This window comes from Heterocephalus glaber, unplaced genomic scaffold, assembly GCF_053883595.1.
Source record: "Heterocephalus glaber isolate CG9 unplaced genomic scaffold, H.glaber_assembly_v1.0 deba00001472, whole genome shotgun sequence".
Classification (NCBI taxonomy): Eukaryota; Metazoa; Chordata; class Mammalia; order Rodentia; family Bathyergidae; genus Heterocephalus; species Heterocephalus glaber.
Genome location: NW_028258315.1, coordinates 82,264,820 through 82,292,497, shown reverse-complemented (window position 1 = coordinate 82,292,497; position 27,678 = coordinate 82,264,820). Strand labels below are relative to the sequence as shown.

The 27,678-nt window shown below is 40.2% G+C and overlaps 1 protein-coding gene across 7 annotated transcripts in view; it reads right to left on the bottom strand.

Moving 5' to 3' along the window:
• Positions 1–26,285, bottom strand: part of Efhb (EF-hand domain family member B) — a 55,848-nt gene extending 29,563 nt beyond the window's left edge. For 6 of the 7 annotated variants that reach the window (XM_087182226.1, XM_087182220.1, XM_087182222.1 and 3 more), the window contains exons 1-8: positions 25,368–26,285; positions 15,327–15,389; positions 13,445–13,588; positions 12,153–12,333; positions 10,900–11,010; positions 6,780–6,909; positions 1,004–1,087; positions 241–308 (exon numbers count right to left, since the gene is read on the bottom strand). In XM_087182226.1, the coding sequence (XP_087038352.1) occupies positions 241–308; positions 1,004–1,087; positions 6,780–6,909; positions 10,900–11,010; positions 12,153–12,333; positions 13,445–13,588; positions 15,327–15,389; positions 25,368–26,285 (1,699 nt within the window). The remainder of the gene's footprint in view (positions 1–240; positions 309–1,003; positions 1,088–6,779; positions 6,910–10,899; positions 11,011–12,152; positions 12,334–13,444; positions 13,589–15,326; positions 15,390–25,367) is intronic. The other variant, XM_087182223.1, reaches the window with a different exon arrangement.
• Between the last annotated feature and the right edge of the window lie 1,393 nt (positions 26,286–27,678).

Here is a 27,678-nt window from a genome sequence, read left to right as displayed (position 1 = left end):
CAACCTTATAATCCCAGCACTCAGGAGGCTGAGGCAGGAGGATCACTACAAATTCAAGGGCAGCCTGGGCTTCATCGTACTCACTGAACCTGCCGGACTACATTAGTAAGACTTTGTCTCCAAAAAAACTAAAAAAAAAAATTAAAATTAGAAGCCTTGAAAGGAGATAGTAAGTAACTGTATGGGGATTTTGACAGTGTTCATATGGCTGTTTTTGAAGAAAAAAGTTTATATAGTTACCATATTCCTCAGGAGAGAGACAAGCTCCAAATGTGTGGCCTGGGGGAACATTCATTGTTTCTGCAATGCTACCAAAGAAAACAAATCCTTTAGTTGAAATTCCCACCACACGGCATTCCTGGAATCTAAAATGTTTGCCATATGTTCTTAGCCTGCGTTTTCTCCTATTATCATCAATGAAGATCAAACAAAAGTTCTCCCAAGGATCTATTTTCTCATCACCCACTTGCGTTATTAACAATGGTTTGGGGCCAGGGATTTAGCTCAGTGGCACTGAGCCTGCCTCCCAAGCACAAGGTCCTGAGTTTGATCCTCGGTACCAAAAAAAAAAAAGAATGAATGCTTTCACTGCCTTTTAGTAAACCAGATTTTAAAAAAGAAAAGACATTTAAAGCAAAATTACTATAAATAGAGGGAAGACAAAGAAAAAATGTAAATACAGTAAGTTAAATTCCTGATATACCAGAAATAAAGTTTTATGCAAAATGCTCCCCCCTTTTCCGAATCCCTCTCTACCTTGCAGAACTCATCAGTTTCCTGGAACTCCAAATGCTATGCTGATTAACACTAAAGAGTAAAAAATGATTTAATAGAATCTAAGAAAACACAAAACAGCCTCGAAAGAACAAGGTCCCAAGTTTGATCCCCAGTACCAAAACAAACCAAAAAAACCAAAAAAACCCACAAAACAACATTTAGCACAAGAGTACTTTCTTAACTTACTGCAAAGACTCAAAAAACATGCAGTTAGTCATTAACTTACGGATCTAAAACTCTTCCAAGTTTATGTTGAAACTTTTCTTTGAAATCATCAACTCTCTTGGATACAATTTTAGCTCCTCTTTTCCTAAAAAAATTAGAAAATTATCAGTTGTTTCTATTACCTGAAGAATCCTTGGCTGCCAACTGTATATGTGGTAAGGAATATCACTGTATCGCTAGGCCTTGATCAAATAAATCTATTTTTTTCTCCTGTTACTGGGAATCAAATGCAGGACCTTTCACTTGCTAGGCAGACACAGTGCCACTGAGCTAAATCCCTGGCGCCTAAACAAATCTAATTTCAAAAGAAATTCTATGCTAAAAAGAAAGCTTTATGGTCCATTTTTCTAGCATTTATAACTATAATAACAAACTTTGGTTAAATAATAAAGCAAGCAAACTTTAAAAATATCCTCCATAAATGTTACTATTATAACTTTTAAATTTGCTAAAAGAAAATTAAGTATCAAATAAATAAATAACCAAAGGATATAAACACAGAATTTATATCTAGTAAGCAAATATAGGGAGATATTACAATACTCTGTAGTAATAAAATAAATTTTAAAAATCAAAGGAACTCTTCTGACCTAGTAAAAAAGAGAAAAAATATCTAAAGTTGTCAAAAGGATGGTAAATCACTTTCAGATTGCTAATGAAGACTCCTACAATCCTTTTGGAAATAATTGAGTAAAAGGAATTAAAATGCCTGAAAGTGCCCATGCCGATTTATCCACAACTGGGAACCATATAGAAGATAATCCACATAACAATTTAAAATGTAGAAAGTGGGCCAGGGATTTAGCTCAGAGGTTCCAGCGCCTGCCTCACAAGCACAAGGTCCCGAGTTCGATCCCTGGTACCAAAAAAGAAAAAACAAATGTAGAAAGTAGTATAGTGCCATGCACCTGTGGTCCCAGTCACTCAGGAAGCTAAAACAGGAGGATCACTTGAGCCCAGGAATTTGGGGCCAACCTGAGCACTATAGTGAGACCTCACCTCTTTAAAAAATGCAGGAAGGTTTGGGCCAGGGATTTAGCTCAGTGGTTCCGCCGCCTGCCTCACAAGCGCAAGGTCCCGAGTTCGATCCCCGGTACCAAAAAAAAAAAATGCAGGAAGTTGTATGTATAAAAATATTTTTAGTCCAGGTGTGGTGGTGCATAGTTGTAATCCCAGCACTCAGAAGGCTGATACAAAAGGACTGTCAGGAGTTCAAGGCCAGCCTGGGCTGCATAGTGAGTTCAAGGCCAGGCTGAACTACATGGTGAGACCCTGTCTCACACACACACTCTGAGTATAACAGTAAAAAGGAAATCAAAATATTCAATCATGGATTGTGATTATATCATGTAACATGTAATAAGAACACTTTGCATGCTTTGTGTATGTGTGTGAGTGTGTATGTGTGTGCATGTGTGTGATGATGGTAGTGTTGGAGAGTGAACCCAGGGCCTTATCCATGCTGAACAAGGGCTCTACCACTGTTACATTTTTAATATTTTATTTTGAGACAAGGTCTTGCTAAGTTGCGCAGGCTGGCCTCAAACTTGCCATCTTCCTGCTCAGGCTCCCGAGTAGCTGGGATTACAGGAATGTGCTACAATGCCTGGCTCTCTGTATGCATTTTAGACTCTGGTTATGAAGAATAAACAGCAAGCTATAATTATTTTATGTTAACTGAAAAATCAGGATATAAAATGGGGTTGCACTCTGGCAAAAAACTATGCAAAAATCTACATAGGAAGCCACACTAGAAAGAAATATCCACATTAAAATAGCATAATGGTTGAATTAAGATGACAGGATTATGGGTGATTTTATTTTGCCAATTACCTATATTTTATTCCCACCATCGTGATTGTTTTGCTACGACAAAAAACAATGAACATTCAAGTCTTAAACTCCACTTGCTTTTAACACTACTTCCTATAATATTAAATATTGAGCTGAATAAATTTCTGGAGTAGAGTGACACTCTGTGGAGAAACAGAAAAAGAAATATGTTGTGGCTTATATTTCTAGATGTCCCCCTCCAAGCCCCATGAGCTCATAGGTGGGCTTTTTGGAGCTGGCTGTGATACTGGGTTTAAGGGTGTATGGTACTAAATTAGTGTACTGAGTGGAATTAGCATAGTTCTGGGTGTGGCTGAATAGATTTACTGAAGACAGAAAGCACCCAGAAGGCTTGCAGCCTGGGATAAAAGGGAAAGGCAGTTTCACTGCTGTTGCTGCCCTGCCTACCCTGCACTGGACTGTTTCTCCTCTGCCATGCTGTCCCACATTGCAGCCAGCTGACTATAGGCTGAAACCTCTACAAACTGTGAGCTAAATACACGTTTCCTCCTTTACCTTCTGGGTGTCCAGAATATTATCCCAGTAATGAGAAAACTAACCAAGACAAAACATGAAGTAATTCATCTCGTATTTCTGCATTTCCTTCACATTTGTTTTTTTGTTTTTGTTTTTGATTTTTTTTTTTTTGGTACTGGGGATCGAACTCGGGTCCTTGCGCTTGCGCAGCAGGCGGTGAAACCACTGAGCTACATCCCCAGCCCTCCTTCACATTTGTTAAGGGGGGAAAAAAGTACATGGGAAAAGTCTAAATAAATCAATGGCAATTTAAGGACTATAATTTCACCTAATGGAGTTGACAATCTAAAAATCAGCTATAACCCAGGTGTGGTGCCATACACCTGTAAACCCAGCACTCAGGAGGCTGAGGGAGGAGGACTGCCATGAGTTCGAGGCCAACCTGGGCTACATAGTGAGTTCAAAACCAGGCTGAACTACATAGCAAAACCCTGTCTCAATAAATAAATAAATAAAATTAGATGCCTTAAAATGCAAACAAACATGCTGGACTCTGTAACAGAAACTGCACTGAAGAATAAAGTACTGAATTCTTTTTTAAATCTGACAAGCCAAAGGACTTAATTATTTTACTGCTTTTAGTATTAATATTCCAATTAAATATGAAAGTATAAAAAAAAAGTATGATCTAATAAAACACTGTTCCATAAATAATGCTCCCAAGAGGGTACAGACAAGTTGAAGGGAAACATCTCCTGCACATTGCCTGCCCGCCCAAATAAATCTGGTGTATTTTTCGATAACTACACCAAAGCATTACTAAATATGTCCTTGTTAATTCCCCGAAGGCTCTACTCTTGGGACATTCTAAAGGACCACTGTGGTGGTTAAGCTTAATTGTGTCAACTTGATTGGCTTGGTAGCCACTGAGGGGTTTGTTTGTGTTTGTTTTTGTTTTTGTTTTTTGAGCCAGGTTCTCACTCTGTAGTTTAGGCTGGCTCTGAACTCACTATGTAGCCCAGGCTGGCCTCAAACTTGTGGTGATTTTCCTGCCTCAGCTTCCTGAGTGCTGGGATTACAGATGTGTGCCACCACGCCTGGCCACTAAGGGGATTTTTAAAGCACACTTCTGGATGTGTCTGGGTGGGTCATGGAGGCGTGGCCTTGGAAATCTGATCGGTAGTCCCTTCCTCTCTGGCATTTCTGCTGCTCTGCTTCCTAGCCTACACAAACTAAGCAGCTTTGCTCTCCCATGCCACCATGATGCTCCTGCTGTGGAGCCAGCCAACCATGTACTAAAACCCTGAAACCATAAGCCAAATTAAACCTCTCCTCCTTCAGGTTGAGGTTGTCAGATATTTTATACCAGTGATGACAAAACTGGGGGCTATGAAAAACCTAGAAGTCAGAAAGCAGAACAAATCTCCATTTACTATTGACACATAAGAGTGTAGGCCTAAGACAGGCATGGTGACACAGGCCTATAATCCTAGTACTCTGGGAGGCTGAGGCAGGAGAAACACAAGCTTGAGCCAAGCCTGGGAAACTTAGTAACTGAAACCCTGTATCAAAACAAAATATAAAAAGGGCTAGGGATATAGCTCAGTGCAAAGGTGATGAGTTCAATCCCCAGTACCAGAAGAAAGAAAAAAGATAGAAAGAGAAGGGAAGAAGGGAGTGAAGGAGGGAGGGAGGCAAGGAGTGTAGACATAGTATATTAGTTTCCCACAGTTGCTATAACAAATTACCATAAACTTGCTAAAGCAACAGAAACCTAAAGCAACAGAATTGTATTCTCTCACAGTTCTGGAGGCCAGCAGTATGAAATCAAGGTGTCAGCAAGCCCTCATTTCCTCCAAACACTCTAGGAGAGAATCCTTTCCTTACTTCTTCCCATGCCTGGTGGCTACTGGCCTTTCTTGGTGTTCTCAGTTTATAGCCCCATTACTCCAGTTTCTACCCCTCTCTTCATCACCTGTTGTACACATCTTTTCTTCTGTCTCAAATTTCCCTCTGACATTCTAAGGAAACTTATATGTCAAAGTATGATAATCCAGGATACCAGAGTAATCCACTCCGATAATCCAGGATGATCTCTTTCATCTCAACATCCCTAATTACACACACAAAGATCCTTTTTCCACATAAGGAATCATTCATAGATTCCAGGAATTAGGATGTGGGCATATCTTATTTGGGGACAGATTGCTAGTTTTTTTTGGTCCCGGGGATGGAACTTGGGACCTGGCACTTTCGAGGCAGGCGCTGGAACCACTGAGCTAAATCCCTGGCCCAACACCAGTATTTATAATCTATAACCCACTGTACCATCACAGTATTTACAATCTTTTTCGGGCCCTAGATTTAGCTCAGTGGTTCCTCTGCCTGCCTTGCAAGCGCAAGGTCCCTAGTTCCATCCCCGGTACCAAAAAAGTAAAAATAAAAATAAAATAATAATAATAATACAATCTTTTTTTTTTTTCTTGGTACGGGGGATGGAACTGAGGACCTTGCGCTTGCCAGCCAGGCACAGAGCCACTGAGCTACATCCCCGGCAGCAATCTTATTGTTTAATCATAACAGGGAATCTATATTTTTAGGAACACAAAATATACATTTGTTGTCGCAGATATAAAAAAATAACACAAGTTGCAGGCATAGTGACACACACCTGTAATCCCAGCACTCTAGAGGCTGAGGCAAGAGGATTGCTGTGAGTTGGAGGCTATCCTGGGCTACATAGTGAGTTCAAGGCCAGCCTGCACTACATAGTGAAACCCTGCCTCAAAAGATAAATAAATAAAATAAAATAACACAAGAAACAAAAAATTAAGGATCCCATTTTAATATTCCAGGAAAGTATTCATATACAAAATAAAGATATTAAAAAAGTTGAAATTTGCAAAAAGTGAAATCAAATGCTCAGCTGCCCAAGTAACAACCAAAGCCAAATGATCAGTGTCAGAGCAATTATATGAGACACAATCGTCCCGGTAGAGATTTGAGAGCCTATTTAAGAAACATAAACAGAGGCCAGGGATTTAGCTCAGTGGTTCCGGCGCCTGCCTCACAAGCACAAGGTCCCAAGTTTGATCCTCGGTACTAAAAAAAAAAAAAAAACATAAATAGGGCCAGAGATTCCACTCAGTGCCGCCACCACCTGCCTCACAAATGCAAGATCCTGAGTTCGATCCCCGGGACCAAAAAAAAGAAATTATTTTAAATAGAGTTGATTCTATAGATTTAAAACATATAAACTTGTATTCATATTTATCTGTAAATTCTTGAAGTAATTTTTTTTGGTACCAGGGATTGAACTTGGGACCTTGCGCTTTCGAGGCAGGCACTGGAACCACTGAGCTAAATCCCTGGCCCGTACTTCGTCTCTTAAAAAATAATAATAAACATTTCTTTCCAAATGGCAAATATCTAACACTTAGTCTCAGACACAGTCTAATTAAACTTACATTTGTAGTTCATGGAGCCAACATAAACTTTTTGCCATGTTTCTTCCATCATTAAAATGTGGTGTAGGGACTCCAAATAAGTTAAACCGATGGAAACTGGATGGGTTATACTTTCGGTTCTTTGCTTCTCCTGTGGCAGGAAGGAGACTTCTGAATTAAGCAACACAAATAACCTTTTCTTCCAAGAAGCACATCATGTTCTCTTTGGCGTTGAAAATAAGAGTGAGGCACAGAATGAAATCACAACAGTGCAGGGAATTGTGCAGATTTGGCTACAAAAGACAGCAGCATTCCGCACATGAGCTGGGAAACTGGTGGGGTGCTATACACAAGAGTTCCTTGTGTTCGTATTTGGAAAGCTGCATGTAGAGAAAGATTACACACACACACACACACACACACACACACACAAACTGTTAGTACTAATAAAAGAATTCAGCAAAGTTGCAGGATTCAAAATCATACACAAATCCACATTCAATGGAGCATTATGGTACACACCTATAATCTTAGCACTCAGGAGACTAAGCAGGAGGATCACAAGTTTGAGGCCAATGTGAGCTATTTCACAAGATCCTACCTCAACAAAATCTTGGCATGTAGATATAAAAATAATTACATATCTAATTAAAAAAATCAAGAAAATAATCCTGCCCAATGGGAAGCTGAAGTAGGAAGATCTTAATTTTGAGCCCAGCCTGGGCAACTTAGTGAAACCCTGTCTCAAAATAAAAAAGAACTAGGGATGTAGCTCAGTGCAAAGAGAGAAAAGAAAACAATCCCATTTAAAGAATATCAATCAATAAAATACCTATAAATAAATTGTGTGTTGCTCTTTTGAGATACAGTCTTTCTATGCTGGTTCAAACTCTTGGACTCAAGCAATCCTCCTATCTCATCATCTTCATCTTGAGTGGCTGGGAGTAGAGACACATACCACCACAACTGGCACTTCAGAATAAATTTAACATAGAAGGTAAAGACCTTTGTGCTGGCTTTTATCTGGATGTGCCCCCAAAGTCTCATAGGTGAGGCTTTTCAGAGTTGGCAGAATCTAAGCATGTATTATGGCTCGTGTCTAGATGTCCCTCCAAAGCGTTATGCAGTCACAGGTGGGGTTTTTCAGAGGTGACTGGACCTCAAGGGTGTGATGCTGGGATTAAGAGTGTGATGCTGGGATCAAGGGTGTGTAATTACTAAATTAGTCCCCTGATTGGTTTGGCAGAGTTCTGGGTGTGGAAAATGGGTAGGCCCTCCCTGGGTGTAAGTGCTTCCCACCCCAGGGGAGTGTAGCCTGGATAGAATATAAGGGACAGAAAGAGGGCTGCTGTTGCCATTGCTTGTTGTTTCTTCTCTGCTTGTCTGCCTTCTGCCCACCATGAACTGTTTCTCCTCTGTGATGCCCCTCTCCCGTGCCACCCTGCCTTGGAGCCAATTGACTATGAACTGAAACCTCTACAAACTGTTAGCTATAATGAACCTTCCCTGATTTAACTATAAGTGTCTGGTATTTTGTCCCACTAACAAGAAAATAACTAAGACAATCTTTATACTGAAAACTATAAAACACTGATGAAAGAATTGAAAAGGCACAAATAGAAAGATATTCTATGCTCATAGATTGAAAGAATCTATATTGTCAAATGTTCACCTACTCAAAGCAATAAATGGATCCAACTCAACTCTTATCAAAATCACAAGAGCATGTTTTGCAGAAAAAAAAATTTTTAAATTCATATAGAAGAGTCTAAAGTTGGATCCTGGGTACCAAAAAAAAAAAAAATCGTATAGAAGCATAAAAGAACCTTAAACAGCCAAAACAATCCTCAGAGAGAAAAAGTTAGAGGCATCACTTTCTGATTGAAAAGTCTGTCTCAGGGGCTAGAGGATAGAGTGATACACTCTTGACAGAGCACATACTGAGCATGTACAAAGCCCTGGGTTCAATCCCCAACACCAAAAAAGTACAAATATAATAAAATTACATTGCAAAGCTATAGAGATCAAAACAGTGTGATTCTGGTATAAAAAATACACACATAGACCAGCAGCATAGAATAGAGAACCTAGAAATAAATTCAAATAGATATATGGTTAACTAATTTTTGACAAGGGCACCAAGATTATACAAAATGGGCAAAGGATAGTCTTGACAATAAATGGTCCTGGAAAAACTAGATTTTTACCTGAAAAAAAAGAAAAGATGAAAAAGAAGCTGGACATTTTTTTTTGGTACCGGAGATCGAACTCAGACCTTGTGCTTGTGAGGCAGGCAGTGGCACCACTGAGCTAAATCCCCGGTCCAGAAGCTGGACTTTTATCATACACTATACATAAAAATCAACTCAATATTGATAAAAAACCTAATTCTAAGACCAGAGTAAAAAACTAAAATAAAATAAAATTTTAAAAAATGAAACCAGAGGAAAATCTTTCTTTGGCCTTAGCAATGATTTATCAGATATCACTCTAAAAACTCAGGCTACAGTCAGAGGTGGTACACCCCTATAATCCCAGCACTTGGGAGGCTGAGGCAGGATTGCTGCAAATCCAAGACCAGCCTGGGCTACATACTGAGTTTAAGGACGCCTGAATTACATAGCAAGACCCTGTTCTCAAAAGTCAAAGAAAAATATTTAGAAAGAATTCATACCCCTCAACAGCAAAAACACATATAGCTTAATTTAAAAAATAGGCAATAGACTTGAATATTTGGAAAGTAATTCAGGTAGTCATATGAGATGAAGACAGATATTTAAAATGTACATGTAGGCCCTACCACTGTTACAGAAATCCTGAAGACTGGGGGGACATACTGCAATGCTGTGGGATCCCAGCAGTACTTTCAACTATACTGACTAGATTTGAGAGGTTGGTGTTTGTTTTTAGGGGTTTTTTTTGTACCAGGAATTGAACTCAGAGCCTTGCACTTTCCAGGCAGGCATGGTGCCACTGAGCCAAATCCCCAGCCCAAGAGGTTGGCGTTTTGTGTTTGTTGTCACTGAGGTTTGGTGAGATAGTCAGAATATTGATTGTAACCTTCCCATTTCACTGTAATCATTTATCTCACCTTAGAAACATCCAAAGGATGATTGAAGCTGAGAACAAGAAAATCTTTTCTCTTTTTAAATCAAATGCTGAGCTGGGTGTGGTTCCAGCACTGGGGATGCTGAGGCAGGAGGATGCCTCAAATTCCAGGCCAGCCTGGGCTAGATAATAAGCTCAAGGCCTGAACTGCACTGGGAGACTCTGGCTCAAAAAACAACAAACAAAAAGGACTGAAACTAGAGAACAATGAATAGGCTCAGAAATGATGACTCATCCCTGTAATCACAGCACTCTGGTAGGCTGAAGCAGGAGGACTGCAAGTTTGAGCCCAACCTGGGCAGTTTAGAAATTCAGTGAGACCCTACTGTAGACAGCTAAGCTAGTTAGAAAATATTATAAGGCAGTTAGGCAGGGCCAGGCCCTCAGCATAGAAAACAATGGAAGCACATTTACTAAAACGTCAGGATTCAAAAAGGAAGAACTACCACACCCACATACTTCCCCTAGAGACAAATAGCAGTGATTGATATCAATCACCTTGGGTGCAGACCAAAACCTCCCTAGCCCATTCCTTCCAGGAAATCCTTGTTTGGTCTACACCCTTGCTATGTGACTGGCTTCCCCATGGGGTCACCATTTAATCAATATTACCTAAGTGACTACACTTGTAATCTTATTGGTTGATCATAGTTTTGTTCTACCTTGTGATTTCCCACTGGATCAGTATTACCTAAGCATGATACTTGTAATCTTATTAGTTGACTCTAACTTTATCTCACCTTGAACCCTCTCACCTCATGGCTTTCTGTATCAATCCCCCCCCCCCCAGGAATCAAATTCAGGACCTTGCCTTACCAGGCATGCACCACACCACTGAGCTACAACCCTGGCCCTCTTTATCAATTTTTATGTGCTCCCCATCAAGGTTCCTATCAGGATTTATGACCTTATAATAATAATGTTACCATTCATTGATCACCAATTATCAGCCAGGCATTGAACTTTATATATAAACATTATGTCTTTACTCTCCTTCACAAATCTGAGGGTCCCATATCCACAGGCCACTTACCCACATAATAATCATTGTGAGAAACAACATAAAGATCATGTCCTTTGTCTCCTTCTTTAAATACTTCGTCAGAGGGTTTTGGTGGATTCACTACATCTCTGGCAGAGAATTCTGAAGGAAGAATCAATTAAATAAGCTGTAAGGTTTCTATTTGTAATGTATTTAAATTGACAAGAACAAGTGATAAATGCACAAGGTACATAGACATGCTACGAGATCCACAAGCCAACATAAATGAAGTTTTGTCAAGAAAGACAAGACATAATCTGGAGATATAAGACAAGATATGATCCACTTGACCTGGCTCACTACCTAAAATTCTGAATACCAGAACTCTGTGTCAGGCAACCATGTAGGTTGTCCTGAGCCATGGTCCAAGCAAAGTTAAATCCCCAACCCTAAGACTCTCTAGAAAATTTTGATTTTCGTTCTTTTCAACTTCTTAACATGATCTACACAAATGTGAATTTTACATGAGAAATCCTAATGTCCTGTGGGCTGGCCACAAATTTTGGCAGCTATAAAGTGAAACACAGACTCAGTCTTTTTAAATATGAATTTCCATCCCAAATGTCAATAGAATGTCAATAGAGGTACTTGGGAAATCACTAGAACCCGGGAGAGATTATTTTTCCTACTGGTCCAAATCCTAGATTCAATGTTTGTTTCAGAGCTGCTTTTCCCATGCGTGGCAGTCCCCAGTTTCATGTTTGGTGAATTATTTCGCTTCCATTGTTTTACAGAACAATTTTTAAATGTAACTCCATTTACTCTCTCAATCTTCCCTTTCAACCTAACAGCACAGATTAAGATGCTCTCCTTCGGTTCGCATGGTGGAGCACATCTGTAATCCCAGCACTCAGGAGACTGAGGCAGAAGGACCATGAGTTTGAGGCCAGCCAGTGTGGGATACATAAGGAGTTCAACACCTCACTACATAGTCTACGTTTACTACATTTCCCTTTCTTTCTCCTCCTCCCTTCTCTCTCTCTCTCTCTCTCTCTCTCTCTCTCTCTCTCTCTCTCTCTCTCTCTCTCTCTCTCTTTCTCTCACTCTCTCCATGTTACCCAAGCTGGCCTCAAACCTGCCACCTTCCTAAGCAGCTGGGACAGCAGGTGTCCATCACCACACTCAGCTCTATCTTTTATTCTCTGAATAATCATTTACATCACCCCAAACCATACAATGGTATGTATATTTAACTCAATTTTCCACAAAGACTTCTTTTACACTCCCCCCTAATTTTTTACTACCTCTGATGACTGCTGTCCCAAATGTTGTCTTGATGATGTCCAGTCCTTTAGGTAATCCTGGTGTTTGATCATGAGATTTTCCTAATGGTGTTCGTTGATTGCTGTAATAGATAGACTCTTTCTTATCTTTAATTTTCTGTTGAAATGTGGTAATAGGCTGTGGGTTTATCAATGTACTTGCCTAAAGAAATGATACAATGCACAAATGTAACAACAAAAAAAGTATAAATCTGATAACTAAAGCCTTAGTCAAAAGCTAGGGAGGAGAGAAAATACAGTATGATTAGGGAAATATATTTCATTATTACCATTGGCTTTCTTGCCTTCAAATGGACTATCAGAATTGACACTGTGAAGTACAAACAGCCTAAATGAGAATTTTCAAAGGAATTTAAAGGTTTCATTGGGACTAGAAAGCTTGAACAGAGCATGCAGGTTGACTCACATATTCAAGAAAAGTGGAAAGACGCCGTATGTACCAATTCTGTACAATGAATGCTACCATTACATATCACAGACACATACTAATAAAAAAGTAGGAATAACAAGACCAAAAATTGTAATTTCCATGTTCTCTCAAGATGTATAAATTAGGCTCTTGTGATTCTAGACTATCCATTCAATCAACAGCAAATAACTTACTGACCCCACCTCCACTCAACACCTAAGCTTTCTGCAGAGCTTCTGCACAGGAGTCACCGAGACTGTCCTCTTTATCTTCCAACAAAGCCTGAAAGCATTTCCATTTACTGGGAGAAAATGGAGTACAACGTGGTCTGAACCATTAATTTCTTCACACTCTCTTGAGTGCTGCTGGATTTTTTTCTTCTTTTTATTTTTTTTGGTACCAGGGATCAAACTGGGGACCTTTTACTTTCGAGGCAGTTGGCGGCACCACTGAACTTAAATCCCTAGCCCAACTTGGGTTTTTTCATTGCTCAAGATGAATGCTTTATCCCATGAAGAAGGTAATCATCATGGACTGTGAACATGTACTAATATAAATTTTAAAAGATTAATGCTTTCAGAGTACAGACGGAGGAAAGACTGGTAAAAAACATGGTACAGCCAGGCATGGTGGCATAAGCCTGTAATCCCAGCACTTGGGAGGCTAAGGCAGGAGGATCTCCATGAGTTCAAGACCAGCCTGAACTACACAGCTAAACCCCATCTCGACAAAAACAAAAAACAAACAAAAAAATATATGATGGAAAGGAGATTGGAATCATTTGTGCACTTTTATCCTGGTAAATTAATTATGTACAGTGGAGGAAAAAAAGAAATGAAGTTACCGGTATTGAAATTTTAGATCTTATCCCATGAGTCAAGTAGCGTGCAATTTTAGGATCATTGGCTTTGCCATAAAATATTCTCTCTGCTCCAGGAGGTGGATATCGGAAGTTGAAATACTTTTTTGCCTCCGGTGGAGTAATCAGCTGCAAAGAGTATGACAAAAAAATAGAATTATTAAATAATAACTGAACTTATCTACACCAATAAATGTATACACTTAATTTCATGTGTATCCTTAAGTGCATGAGGAATTACAGCTCCAAATTTCCTCTAAAATTTATTTGCTTATGAGAATAAACAATATATTTTAAAATTTTACTTAAAAATAACAAAGCAATTACAAACTGTGCTGCTATAAACATGGGTGCACATATATCACTGGTATGATGCTATGATGCTTTTAATTCTTTTGGAAGATGCCCAGCAGGGGAATAGCTGGGTCAAATGGGACCTCTAATCCTAGTTTTTTGAGGTATCTCCACATTTCCACAGTGGTTGCATCAGTCTACAATCCCTCTAACTGTGGAGAAGGGTTCCTTTTTCCCCACAGTCCAGCCAGGTTGATAGCAGCCATTCTTTCTGGAGTGAAGTGGAATCTCAGCATTGTTTTCATTTGGATCTCTCAAATGACCAGTGATGTTGAACATCTTTTCATGTATTTATTTGCTATTTCTACTTCTTTGTCTGAGAAATGTCTGTTCATTTCAGAAGCCCATTTTTGCATTGGGTTTTTAAATTTGGGAGGTCTGATTTTTTTAAGTTCTTTATATATTCTAGATATTAGTCCTTTGTTTGAGGAACAGCTGGTAAAAAATTTTTTCCCACATTGTGGGTTGTCTCTTCATGCTGTTGGTGGTTTCTCTTGCTGTGCAGAAGCTTTTTAATAAGATCCCAGGAAACAGCCCAATTGGCCATCAACTGGAGACTGGATAAAGAAAATGTGGTTTTTTTTATAAAAGGGAGTACTAATCAGCCATAAAGAATGAGAAACTAGAGACATTTATAGCTAAATGGATGCACATTGAGGCCATACTTTTAAGTGAAATAAATAGGACACACATGTGTAAATACCAAATAGTTTCTCTGGTGTGAGAAACTGAAAGTGTAAATAAGGATCAAAATGTATAAGAGATAATGTGAAATGGGAAGAAAAGGTCTAAAGGGGAAGGGGAAGTGGGAGGGGTAGGGGAAGGGAAAAAGGGAAAGAAATAAATATAAGAAAAGGAAAACATGGAAACAGTCTTTGTAAATAGGACGAATGGAAGGGTTGAAGGGAGGGCAGGGGAATGGGGGAAAAAGTAAGAACCAAGCTGTATCATGTAAAGGTACAAATTCCCAGTGTCATCATATTGTATACCTAAAATGTACCAATAAAATTAATGAATTTTAAAAAAGCAGTATCCAGTTTAAAATTATACTTTTGGGGGGGTGGGGGTTCAAAACAGGATCTTGCTAGCCAGGGATTTAGCTCAGTGGTTCTGCTGCCTGCCTCACAAGCACAAGGTCTGGAGTTCGATCCCTGGTACCAAAAAAAACCCAAAAAAATAAGGTCTTGCTATGTAACCCAGGCTGGCCTTGAACTCACAGTGATCCTACTGCCTTAGCCTTCCAAGTGCTAGGATTACAGGTGTGCACCACCACACCCAGCTACTCTTATTAAAATAATTGAGCCCCTTGTGCCTTTTATAGAGGTGGAAAATGTAAATCTGTAATTTTTACTTTCTTGGACAAAATCAGCAAGGCCTTAAAATATAGTGAAGAGTCCAAAATGACCACATCAAGTTTATACAACTTTCAGAAGCAACGTTGAGAGCTGTCTATCTCTTAATGTTCATATGTAAAATAAAAAGAGAAATTTAAAGGCACACTGAAAATTCTTACCTTAGGGAGTTTTTCAGTTAAGCAAGTTGCAACTCTGTAACCAACTGGAGTAACTTTCCCTGCCTAAGGGGAAAAAAGCAAAAGTTGTCAGGATGGAAGAGGACCACTTTGAAGAATGGAATTCATTTTAAATTTGGCCTAGACTACAAAGTTACTTTGAACTAAAAACAAGAGGAAAAAAAAGTATAGCACAATTGAGGCATTCCTGATATATAAACATTAAATGCTAAGTACAGGGACTGGGGTTAGTGGTATAGCATTTGGATGCCTAGGATGCACATGGTGCTGGCTTCAATCCCCTGCAGGAAAAAAAACACACAAAAAACTAAATATAAATACTGTAATATAAATGTAAGCATTTTTTTTTTTTTGGTACCAGCAATTGAACTCAGGACCCTGTGCTTGTGAGGCAGTCGGCAGAACCACTGAGGTAAATCCCCATCCCATAAGCATTCCTTTTTATAGCATTAGCATTGTCAGTGATCTGTTCAATTACAGACCTCTGTGACATGCTGAGGTACTCAATCTTCACATGCAATCTTAAAATTCACAGGTTAATTTTTTATTGCCCTATATCACCACCAAAATGGAAGTACAGCTGCCTGCAGTTAAGATCAAGAGGTACAGTGTTTAGCATGTCCAAATACACCTGGGTGTGTTTGTGCACTGTTTGCCAACAACACTAACTTTTGATACCTGTAAGCATCCCATTCCTCGCCCATCCCCTTCAACATATGACCCAAATCCTGCTTGGCTTTGTCTACTTAACTGTAACTGGGGTCCTATCTGTCCTTCCTTTGCCCATGGTAGATATTACAACTTTTCATTCCCAGAAATGCAACTCTTATCTATTTCTTCTTTATCTATTTCTAGGCAACTGATATTTTTGCAATTATGTAAGTTTCTTTTTAAAAAACTGAGAGAAAGTTCTCATAAGAAGTGTTCTGGGTCTCCAAGGAGAGTGGGAGTGAGGAGGGAAAGTATGAGAGGTAGGACAAACTAAGAGCAGATATATGGAGAGTTGAGGGAAGTGGAAAGATGAGTACATAGATGTGGGTTGGCAGGGAATGGAAAGGTTAAATAAATAGAGGGTGGACTGGATGAACATACAGGTGGATGGATATATGGGAGTAGATGAAAAGTATTTTTATCATTTGGTGCTGGGTACACAAATTCCTCTGAGGAGGGTATCAGCATTTAAAAGAGTACCTTCATCAGGGCAAGGAATTTAGCTCAGTGGTTCCAACGCCTGCCTCACAAGCGCAAGGTCCTGGGTTTGATCCCCGGTACCAAAAAAAAAAAAGAGTATCTTCATTACATCTCTCTAGGCCTACCAGAGGAAGCTCACAAACATGTCCAGGCAGAAAGCTGAACTGCTTTACTAAAAACTAGGAGATAATATGAACTGCTGATGTATAGATTAAAAAGGAAGAATTCAAGGAGATGGCAGATAAATTGTAAAGAAAGTGGCTTGGTGCCACACACCTGTAATCCCAGCACTCGGGAGGCTGATACAGGAGGATCACCAAGAGTTTGAGGCCAGCGTAGGCTACATGGTGAGTTCAAGGCCAGCCTGAACAGCATAGTGAGACCCTGTCTCTAAATAAATACATACATACCTACATACACACATACAAACATACATGCAAACTCCAATTTTGCTGGGCACAATGGTGCCCACCTGTGGTTTCAGCTTCTCAGTGGGATTTACATAGGAAGATGGTTTAAACTTAGAATTCAAGGCCAGCCTGGGCAACATTTCATCAGTTGCCCAAATAATGTCCTTTATAGCAAAAAATGGGGAGGATTCGCCGCCTGCTGCGCAAGCACACGGACCCAAGTTCAATCCCCAGTACCAAAAAAAAACCAAGGAGGAACAGACAGAAAGAACTTAGAACATAAGGCCTGACACTGCTAAGAGGGAAGAAGGGGACAGGAATCTAGCTTAGTGGTAGAGCACTTGCCTAGCATGTGCAGGGTCCTCACTTGATCCCGAGCGCTGAAGGAAAAAAAGATTCAGAGGAGAGAGAAAAGGACTAAGAAGAAAAAGCTTCCAAGTATAGCACAATTCTGAGAAAATCTTGGCTAGGCCAAAGTGTGGTCTTTAAGAGTAAGTTGCCGGGCTGGAGATTTAGCTCAGTGGTTCCCGTGCCTGCCTTGCAAGCCCAAGGACCTGAGTTCGATCCCGGTACCAAAAAAAAAAAGACTAAGTTGCCTATTATAAGAGGGAAAAGCCCAGTTTGGTGTCCCTGCCATGTTCAGTCACTGGGAGTGTGTCCTGGTAACTTTAGGGGAGATCCATGAGGGCTGCAGGCAGAGGCTGTCAATCAACTCTGCTCCACAGGCGGGCTTCTGGAGGGAGACCTGAGCCAGCTCCTCAATGGCCACAACATACGTGTAGTACTCAGTTGCTATGTTGCTTTTGTCTTCTTCAGTCTAAAATAGTTCTTAATCTGTCCTTATTTTTCTTGACCTTGACATGTCTACTAATGCCAGGCATGCTGGCACACACCTGTAACTCTAGCACTCTGGGAGCAGGAGAATCACCAAGAGTTCAAGGCCAGCCTGGGCTACATAGTAAGTTGAGGGCCAGGCTGAACTACACAGAGAGGCCCTGTCTCAAGAAAAAAATAAATAAAAGACTCCCTAAACACAAACATGGTTATAGCTATACTATGAGTTTCCCCAATACCTCCAATTACAATCCAACACAACGGGATGCATTTTACTCTTCTTTCCACATTTACAACTCTTTTCTCTATCAGTGAGAAATCTCACACCTATTGTCCTAAATATACTGACTTACCTGCTCAGGTTCTCTGTTTGTAACCTAACTCCCAACTCCCCTGCTACCTCTTTTCTTAGGCTCTGACCACTGCACTGCCATCTTGCTTGGCCACTTCCTTACTCGGCCCCCAATGTTACAGTTTTGAATGGCCAAGTACTTCTTTTACTTTCAACTCAGGAAGGCTGGCACAAAACCATTTTTGGCTGCTAAAGACCCACAGAGCCACAGTCACTGTGCCACCTTTCACTCTCCAGATTCAGTGTGCCCTGGCACAAATGTCCCACCTCTCCCTTTGCTTCTTAGTCCAGATTACTCTGTTTTACCCAGGGACATGTCCAATTCTGAATCTCTCAGAGAGAAATAGGAGTGATGGTATCCGTTCTTTTCCCCCGGAAGACACAGAACACATCATGCAAATGAACCCCCCACTTCCCAAGATCCCGCAGAAAATGGCTGTGCAAATTCAGACACAATGAACCTTTGTGCCTTTTTCTCCAGTACCAAGGCCTGCAGAACTAGGAAAGTCCCACAGGATTTAAATGGGTGGCCCTTTTTTTCTCTACCCATTATCAAAACAGTTATCAGGTTCTCTTACTACAGAACAGGAAAAAATAAGGCACCCCTTTGCATGACATTTACCACAGTATAAAATCACTTGTTTACTGGTCTCAAATCTCTAGATGCTAAGTTCCTTGAAAGTAGGTACTGTGTAATTTCCTTACTTACACAGCCCCACTGCCTAACGCACTGTACAACTCTATAGTCTTTGAAGATACTATAATTTTTGTAAAACTTTCCTTTGGACATTTACTTCCTTCTTCATCTTTTTTGTTTGTTTGTTTGCTTGTTTTAGACAATCTCAATAATGTAATTCAGGCTAGCTTCAAACCTGAGATGATCCTCCTGCCTCAGCCTCCTGAATGCTAGGATTACAGGCATGTACCACCATGCCCAGCTTGTTACTGATTTTGTGTGTGTGTGGTACTAAGAATGGAACCCAGGGCCTCATGCATGCTAGGCAAGTGCTCTACTACTAGGCTACATCCCAGAATTTTTTTTTTTTTTGTACCGGGGATCGAACTCGGGTTCTTGCTCTTGCAAAGCAGGCAACGGAACCACTGAGCTAAATGCCCGGCTATTTTTTTTTTTAGGATGGGATTTTCACTCAGTTTCCCAGGCTGTCTGCAAACTGGTGATCCTCCTGTCTCAGCCTCATAAGTAGCTGGGATTGCAAATATGTATCACCTTGTGCAGCTTGTTACTGATTTTTAAACATGTTTAGCAAACTAGGAAGGAACAGAGGTATTCTCATCTTGGTATATCAGAAATTTCCCATAAATATTTGATAATTAAACATTGTAATTTCTATTAAAATCAGAAGATTTGTATTTTTATTAGAACCAATGCAATGACATAGGAAGTAGAAATGAGAGGTGCATACATGGCATGACCAAAATATATGGTGAACTCCCGTTTAATGTAGCTCTCGAAACATTATCCAGAGCAATTAGACAACAGAAAGAAATAAAAGGGATATGGATAGGAAAGGAAGAAGTTAAATTATCTTTATTTGCAAATGACATGATCCCCTACATAGAAGACCCCAAAAGATCCACCAAAAACTCTTAGAATTAATAACCAAATTCAGTAACATAGGAGGATACAAAGTCAACACTCAAAAATCAATAGCATTCCTGCACACCAATAACAAACTCACTGAGAGAGAAACTAGGGAAACAATATATTTCACAACATCAAGAAAAATGAAATACTCAGGCATTAACCTAACCATGAAAGTGAAAGATCTTTACAATGAAAACCAAAATACTATGAAAAAGGAGATTGAAGAGGACATCACAAAATGGAAAGATATCCCTTGTTCCTGGATAGGCAGAACCAAATAGTCAAAATGGCCATCCTTCCAAAACTATTACACAGATTTAACACAATCCCAACCAAAATCCGAGTAGCATACCTCACAGAACTAGAGAAAGCAATCGTAAAATTCATGTGAAACCAGAAGAGACCTAGAATAACAAAAGTGATTCTGGGCAACAAGGGCAAGGTAGGGGCATCACAATCCCAAACTTACAAGTTATACTACAAAGCTGCACTGATTAAAAATAGCATGGTATTAGCCACCTGCTGCGCAGGCACAAGGACCCAAGTTTGATCCCTGGTACCAAAAAAAAAAAAAAAAAAATAGCATGGTATTAGAAAAATAAATAAATAAAACAAAACCAGACTTGTGGATCGATTTGAAACAACTCCAGCCACACTCAGCTACCTTATCTTTGACAAAGGGGCCCTTTTGCTAGAGGAAAGATAGTCTCTTTAACAAATGTTACTGAGAAAACTGGCTATTCATATGCTAAAGACTGAATCTAAACCTAACGTTCATCATGCACTAAACTAAAATAAAAATGGATCAAAGATCTAAATATTAAAACAGAAAAAAATATTAAAACAAACAATCTGCTGGAAGACACAAGAGGTGAAACTCTTGAAGACATAGGTAGGCAAAAACTTTCTAAACAGAACTTCACTGCACAAGAATACCAAGGATCAACAAATGGGGTCACAGGGGCAGGGATTTAGCTCAGTGGCACTGTGCCTGCCTGGCAAGCACAAAGTTCTGAGTTCGATTGTCAATACTGGAAAAAAATGGTATCAAATAAAAAAGCTTCTGCACAACAAAAGAAACCACCAACAGAGTGAAGAGACAACCTATGTAATGGGAAAAACATTTTGCCAGCTACTCCTCAGAAAAAGGACTGGTATCTAGAATATATAAAGAATTCAAAGGGCTGGGGATTTAGCTCAGTAGCTCCGGGCCTGCCTGCCTTGCAAGCACAAGGTCCTAAGTTCCAAACCTGGTACCAGAAAAAAAAAAATTAATTACTTAAAAAATAATTCAAGGGCCGGGGATTTAGCTCAGTGGTTCCACCATCTGCCCCACAAGCATAAGGACCCGAGTTCGATCCCTGGTACCAAAAAAATAATAATAACAACAATAATTCAAAAAATTAGATCTCTCAAATTTAAAGGCCCAATCAAAAAATAGGGATCTGAAATGAATAGACCCTTCTGAAATAAAAAAAAGTACAAATGGCCAATACATACATGAAAAAATGTTCATCACTGGCCATTTGAAAAATGCAAATTAAAATTACACTGAGATTCAAAAACAAAAAACTCCAAAAAGAAAAAATCAACCAATAACAAATGCTGGAGAGGCTGCAGAGAAAAAGGAACCCTTCTTCATTGTTGGTGGAAGTAAAAACTGGCACAACCGCTATGGAAATCAGTACGGAGATCCCTCAAACTAAAAACAGAAATTCCCCTTGACCCAGCTGTTCCTCTTCTAGGCATCTTTCTGAGTTAAAGACATCATACCACAGTGATGTATGCATATCTATGTTTATAGCAATGTAATTCATAAAAGCTAAATCTTGAGAATAGCCTATATGTCCCTCAACGGATGAATGGATAAAGAAAATGTGGATTTATACATCATGGAGTACTACCCTGTCATAAAGAAAGATAGATAAACTTGAGTCACTTGTAGGAAAATGGGTGCACTTTGAGACCATAAGGTTAAGTGAAGTAAATCAGACAATTTATATATCACATGGTTTCTCTTATATGAGAAACTCAATACATAAGTAATATGCAAAATAAAAGAAAAAAGAAAAAAAAGACAGAGGAAAAAAGTTATTAAAATCCAGCATGGACAGTGTATCTAAAAGTATATCTTGATTTAGTATAATTGTCTTATTTGTTTTATTTATTTTGTTGTTGTTGTTGTTGTTTTTGGTACCAGGGATCGAATTCGGGACCTTGCGCTTGCAAGGCAGGTGGCAGACCCACTGAGCTAAATCTCTGGCTTGTTTTATTTCTTTTTTGGCCTGTTAGTGTAGCTATTATTCTGCATGATAATTAACTTTATAAGGACTTATACGATAAATAAATGGACAAGATGTTGGAAAAAAAGGAGAGGAGGGGATGGGGAAAATAATTGAGAGTGTTATGTACATGTACAATTTCCCCACAATGAACATAATCATTATATACCACAAATATGTACTAATAAAAATAAATTTTCAAAAAATATGTAATATATGGGCTGGGGATTTAGCTCAGTGGCACCATGCCTGCCTCACAAGCACAACGTTCTGAGTTTGATCCCAGGTGCCGCCAAAAAAAAAAAAAGTAATATATATGGTGAGGCCAGGTATGGTGGTGCTCACCTGTGATCCCAGCACCCAGGAGACTGAGGCAAGAGGATTGCCATGAGTTCAAGGCCAGACTGAACTACATAGCAGGACCCTGTCTCAAATAAACAAAACATATATATGTATAATGAAATATATATTTATATATGATATATATTATTACAGTAAGACACACTGTCATTAATCCTTCTCATTTCCAACACACTTATCACATCATTTTATGCCACTTTCTGAAGCAGTTCTGGAAGTTCTCTTTAGTGACTGCTTTTACAAGGTGTGATAAAAAGTACAGTGAATGCAGCTGCTGAGTGCCATCCGACAGAAAGGCAGCCTTGTAAAAACATTAGTGCGTGCTCATCCACTTTCTTCACCAGGTCTGGCACTATGTGACTTCTGGCTCCTCCCCAAAATTAGAATAACCATGAAAGGGAAATATTTTGAATCTAGCGCATAAAGGCAGCCATGACAGCACTTGCAACTAGACACTCAGGAAAGAGGACTTTCAGAACTGCTTTAGAAAATGTCAAGACTGATATTACTCTCTGTGTGTTAAAATTGGGGGGAGTATGGGAGGATTAACAGCACTGTATCTTACTGTAATAAGCTTTTAAAATTTTTATTCACTGTATTTTTTATCACACCTGGCACAAAATTATCAAACTGATCATCTTCCTAGAAAAACCCAATGGAAATAATGATAAATAATTATGACTAATCAGAGTTCAGGAAGGTGACCAGGAACAGGAACAACAAAAACAATGAAAACAAATATATGCAGCAATTTCCAATCTAAGTCAAACAAATGTGAATTTTAACAATGCCTAACAAGTAATTATTAATTTTTTACCAGCTGGGTGTGACACCTGTTCAAAATGAAAAATAAGTTGGGTATAGTGGCACGTGCCTGTAATTCCAGCACTCTGGGAAGCTGAAGCAGGAAGATGGCAAGTTTGAGCCCAGACTGGAAAATGTAATGACTTAGCAAGATGCTATTGTTTATGTTTGTTTGAGACAATATCTTGCTATGTAGTTCAGGCTGGCCTTAAACTCACTGTGTAGCCCAGACTGGCCTTGAACTTGAGACGATCCTCCTACCTCAGCCTCCTGAGTGCTGGGATTATAAGCATGCACCACCACGCTAGGCTGTCTTCTGATTCTCTCTTTTTTTAATTTTTGTTTTATTTGTACGTTTGCTATAGAAAATGATTCATGATGGGGCACTAGTACTCGCACAACACATCTTAAACCTTTCTCCAATTCTAAGATCTGATTCACTTCTTAGCATACTGTAATCTCAATTTTCCCTCTATTATGCTTTTTTTTTTTTTTTTTCAGTGAGGAAGGCACGATAGCCTATTATGCCATTCTTTTTTTTTTAAGGCAGAGTCTCACTTTGTAGTTCAGGCTGGCCCTGAACTCACTGTGTAAGCCAGGCTGGGCTCGGACTCACAGCAATCCTCCTGCCTCACCTTCCCTGATGCTGAGATTACAGGCATGTGCCACCAGGCCTGGCTATTACTCTATTCTAACAATGTTAATTTCCTTAATACCCAAGTTAATTGCCATCCCACTTGCCCTATCAAAGATGTTTCAGTGAGGCGCTCTCTTCTCCATACTGCCTTTTTAGTAGAAAGGGTATGTGAGATGAGAGGAAGCAGTGGTTTTGGAGCTAGGTACCTGCTTTGGAAGCCAGAAGCTGAGTCTGTGTGTGTGAGACCAGATCAGAAGACATAAACTGCAGAACCAATTCAGAAATAGGAAGTGCCAAGTCAAAAGGCAGTGGCTGGGGAAATCCAGTGATGGATCCAGAAAGCAAAGTGGGTCAAACACAAAACACTGAGTCCCAAGGGGAACAAAAGTCCGTAGATGACAAAATTCTGCAGAAGCCCTGTGACCTCTTTAACAGTTTTATTCTCAAATTTCAGTTTGTAGAAACTTTTATTCCCAGAAGCCTTAAAGATGCATTCTTGATGTTCTTCAATACCATACTCTCAGACCTGCCTCTTTCTTCTCCATTCTCTTTCCCATTTAATCATCCTGACTTAAATTATGTAAAATACATTTGCTAAATGGCTATTATATGGAAGGCACTGTGATAAACCATGAAAGTAAACAATCAATATGATACAGACTTTGCCCTTAGAGGTCACCTTACAGGTAGGAGGAGCACCATGAGTTTGAGGTCAGCATGGGCTACACAGTGAGTTCAAGGCCAGCCTGCACTACATAGTGAGACCCTGTCTCAAAAAAATAAGGAGAGAGAGAGAGAGAGAAAGAGTATTTTCCCCTTAGTGCTGGGGATTGAACCGGAGGTGCACTACCACAGAGCTACAACCACATCTCCTTTTATTTTTTTAGACAAGGTCTCTCTAAATTGCCCAGGCTAGGCTTGAACTTGTAACCCTTCCAATTCATTCTTCTAATTAGCAGTTATAATCTCCACACCTGGCAAGAATGCATTTCTATGAAGGAAGAATCATATTTGTAGTTATTTAGACACCTGGATAATATTCATTTAGGTGTCTATGTGTCCAGCACTGGAGTGAGTCTAAACCAAAAAGGCCAAGGTCACATACTTTTCATTTTGTAGTATCCTGTTACCAGCACAATGTCCACTACAAGTCTGTGTTGAAAGGAACAAACTCACAGAGTAAACAATACATGGAAAAAGAAAAGCATTTTTCCATTCATAATATGGATACTCAGGTACAACATGAATCTGAGCAGTGAGAGGGTGACAGAGTGAAAACTGAGAAATGAAACAAAGATCCAAGGAGAAAAGGAAGATACTGAAAGGACCACTGTTGTGCATAGGTCACATCCAGGAAGGAAGGTAGAGAATAAAAGGTTATCAGACAAAGTAACACCTGCAGGGTTCAGGGGGCAAGGGTATTAGAATCCAGTGAAATCTCTGTGATTTGTTTGCACAAACCCAAACAAGTCTTGACATTTGTATCATTTCAATAAAGACTAGCCTATACATTGTTCACAGAAAAAGTACAGGGGAAAAAAACTTACAGTTGGCCAGCAAGGCATCCGATCAACAAATTTCCCAGAGTATATGGGTCTGACGCAGCCTGGAGGTTCCACTCCTGGTTCGAGAGTTCCAGCCTCTTCAGGTTGCTGGGCAAAGTGGCACTGGGAAGGTTCTATTACCAAGCCCATCTGGGGCTCTGTAATCTTAGTTTCATCTGACTCCTCAGGGTGGGGTAGGCCAATATCCACCTCCACAGGGGGCTTCACCTCTGTGCTGGGTTTCATCACAACGCAGGTAGGTTCTTTCTCCAGTTCCTGGCTCCCTTCTATACCTAAAACAGGCTGCTTTCCCATTGAAGGCTCTATCCCCTCAGGGCCACTGGCCATCCGACTTCCTCTGTTCCCTGAAGCTTGTGGACTTCCACACGCCGCGCCCCAGGGAGGCTGTGCTACCCCTCCATGGGGACAGCGGGCCAGACAACACTCATTTTCCAATCCCACCCCCCTCCCTGGTAACACACCCAGGGGTTTTGCTTCCTCTAAAGCTGAGACCCTGCTGACCTCTAGACTGCCCCTTTCCGTGAGGGTCCTAGAAATAGTCTGTTTTTTCAATCCCATTTCAAGCTCCTTGCCGAAAGGAGATTTTGTTTCTGGTGATGCCATCCTTTCCTTATATTTATCGCTAACTACAGGGCTCTCCCTCCACTGGGAATCTTCTTTTCCTAGTCCGATTTCAAGCCCTAACTCCGTGGGAGATTTTGTTCCCATAAAGATCCTCTGGTCTCCCGAATCATCCTTTCCTTCCTGGGTCCTTCCGAATTCCATGCTCGGGGGACGATTCACCTCAGACACCCTCTTTCTTCCAAGGGCGTTCATCTCTAACGGGAGAGCTGTACTTGGCGCCAGGGAAGCTCTCAAGTCCTTGGGAGACTCCACTCTCACGCAAGAGAACATTCCCATTCAGACCACCTGCCCACCGCTTCCTGCCTGCCTCTAACACCCCGCGGAAGTCACAGAAGAGTACGCGAATGTGTTCACCCGGTTACCTGGGAAACAGACTCGGCGCGGGGCGGGCTTGGCTCACAATTCCTCTTCGGAGAGGTGCCCTGCCCACCTCTCATCCCCGCCCCCCGCCCGTGTCTCTCCCTCTGCTTCACTTGCTCGCTTCCCTTCCCTTCTTTCTCCCTCTTCCCTGTTTCTTTACTAGATTTGGAGGGCAAGAGTGAGCAATGCGGAGTTGGGCACGAGAGCAAATGCTTACTAACTTCTCTTTGGTTTCTCAGGCAATGCAGTCCTCGCAGGACGGTTTCATCCATTGCTCTTCTCCTGGCCATTGGCCTCTTAATTTTACTGATCAGCTGGGAACAAATAGCTCTCTAGCGGCCACCACTTTTTTTAGGTCTTAACTTCTTTTTTTTCCAGTACTATGAAATCCCGCTATTATATTTGACAGCTGTGATACAGAAACATCTTAAAGTTTTTAAGGACACTTAAACTTCAATAACTAGGCTTTAAACCATATTTAAAGTGAATGTTTTGAGATATGGGACTGAGGGTTAGCTCAGTGTAGTTTCTGGGTTTGATCTCCAGCCCAAAAATAAATAAAGTAAAATAAACTATGAGCTATGTTACATAAAAATGTATGGTTTTTTTTTTTTTTTTTGGGTACCAGGGATCGAACTCAGGTCCCTGAGCTTGCGCAGCAGGCAGTGAATCAGCCACTGAGCTAAATCCCTGGCCCATGTTGTATTTTTAAAATACTGTAGCAAACTCAAATTTTAGTTTTAAGCATGGAATTTTCTTTAAATTGGGGTTAATATTTGTTATGTTCTGCACAGAGATATAGAACTGGAATAGAATTTGAATGGAAGTGAGCCGGGTGTGGCGACATATGCCTGTAATCCCAGCACTCAGGAGTCTGAGGCAAGAGGATTGCCCTGAGTTCAAGGTCAGCGAGAGGAAATAGATAACGATCAAGTGAACTAATAAATAAGATCATTTCAAATAGTATTAAGTGTTATGAAGAAAACGGGATGCTGTGAAGAAAAACACTGTAAAATCCATGGGGTTAGAAGTCTCTTCAGGCCAGCTGTAGTGGCACATACCTGTAATCCTTGCACTTGGGAGGGTAAGGCAGAAGGATAGCCATGCGTTCAAGGCCAACCTGGACTACATTAGTGAGTTCAAAGCAGCCTGAACTACATAGTGAGTCTCTGTCTCAAAAAAAAAAAAAGTCTCAGGCTAGGGATCTAGCTCAGCGGTTCCGCTGCCTGCCTCGAAAGTGCAAGGTCCCGAGTTTGATCCCTGGTACCAAAAAAAAAAAAGTCTCTTCAGTAAGTGACATTTTAGCTGA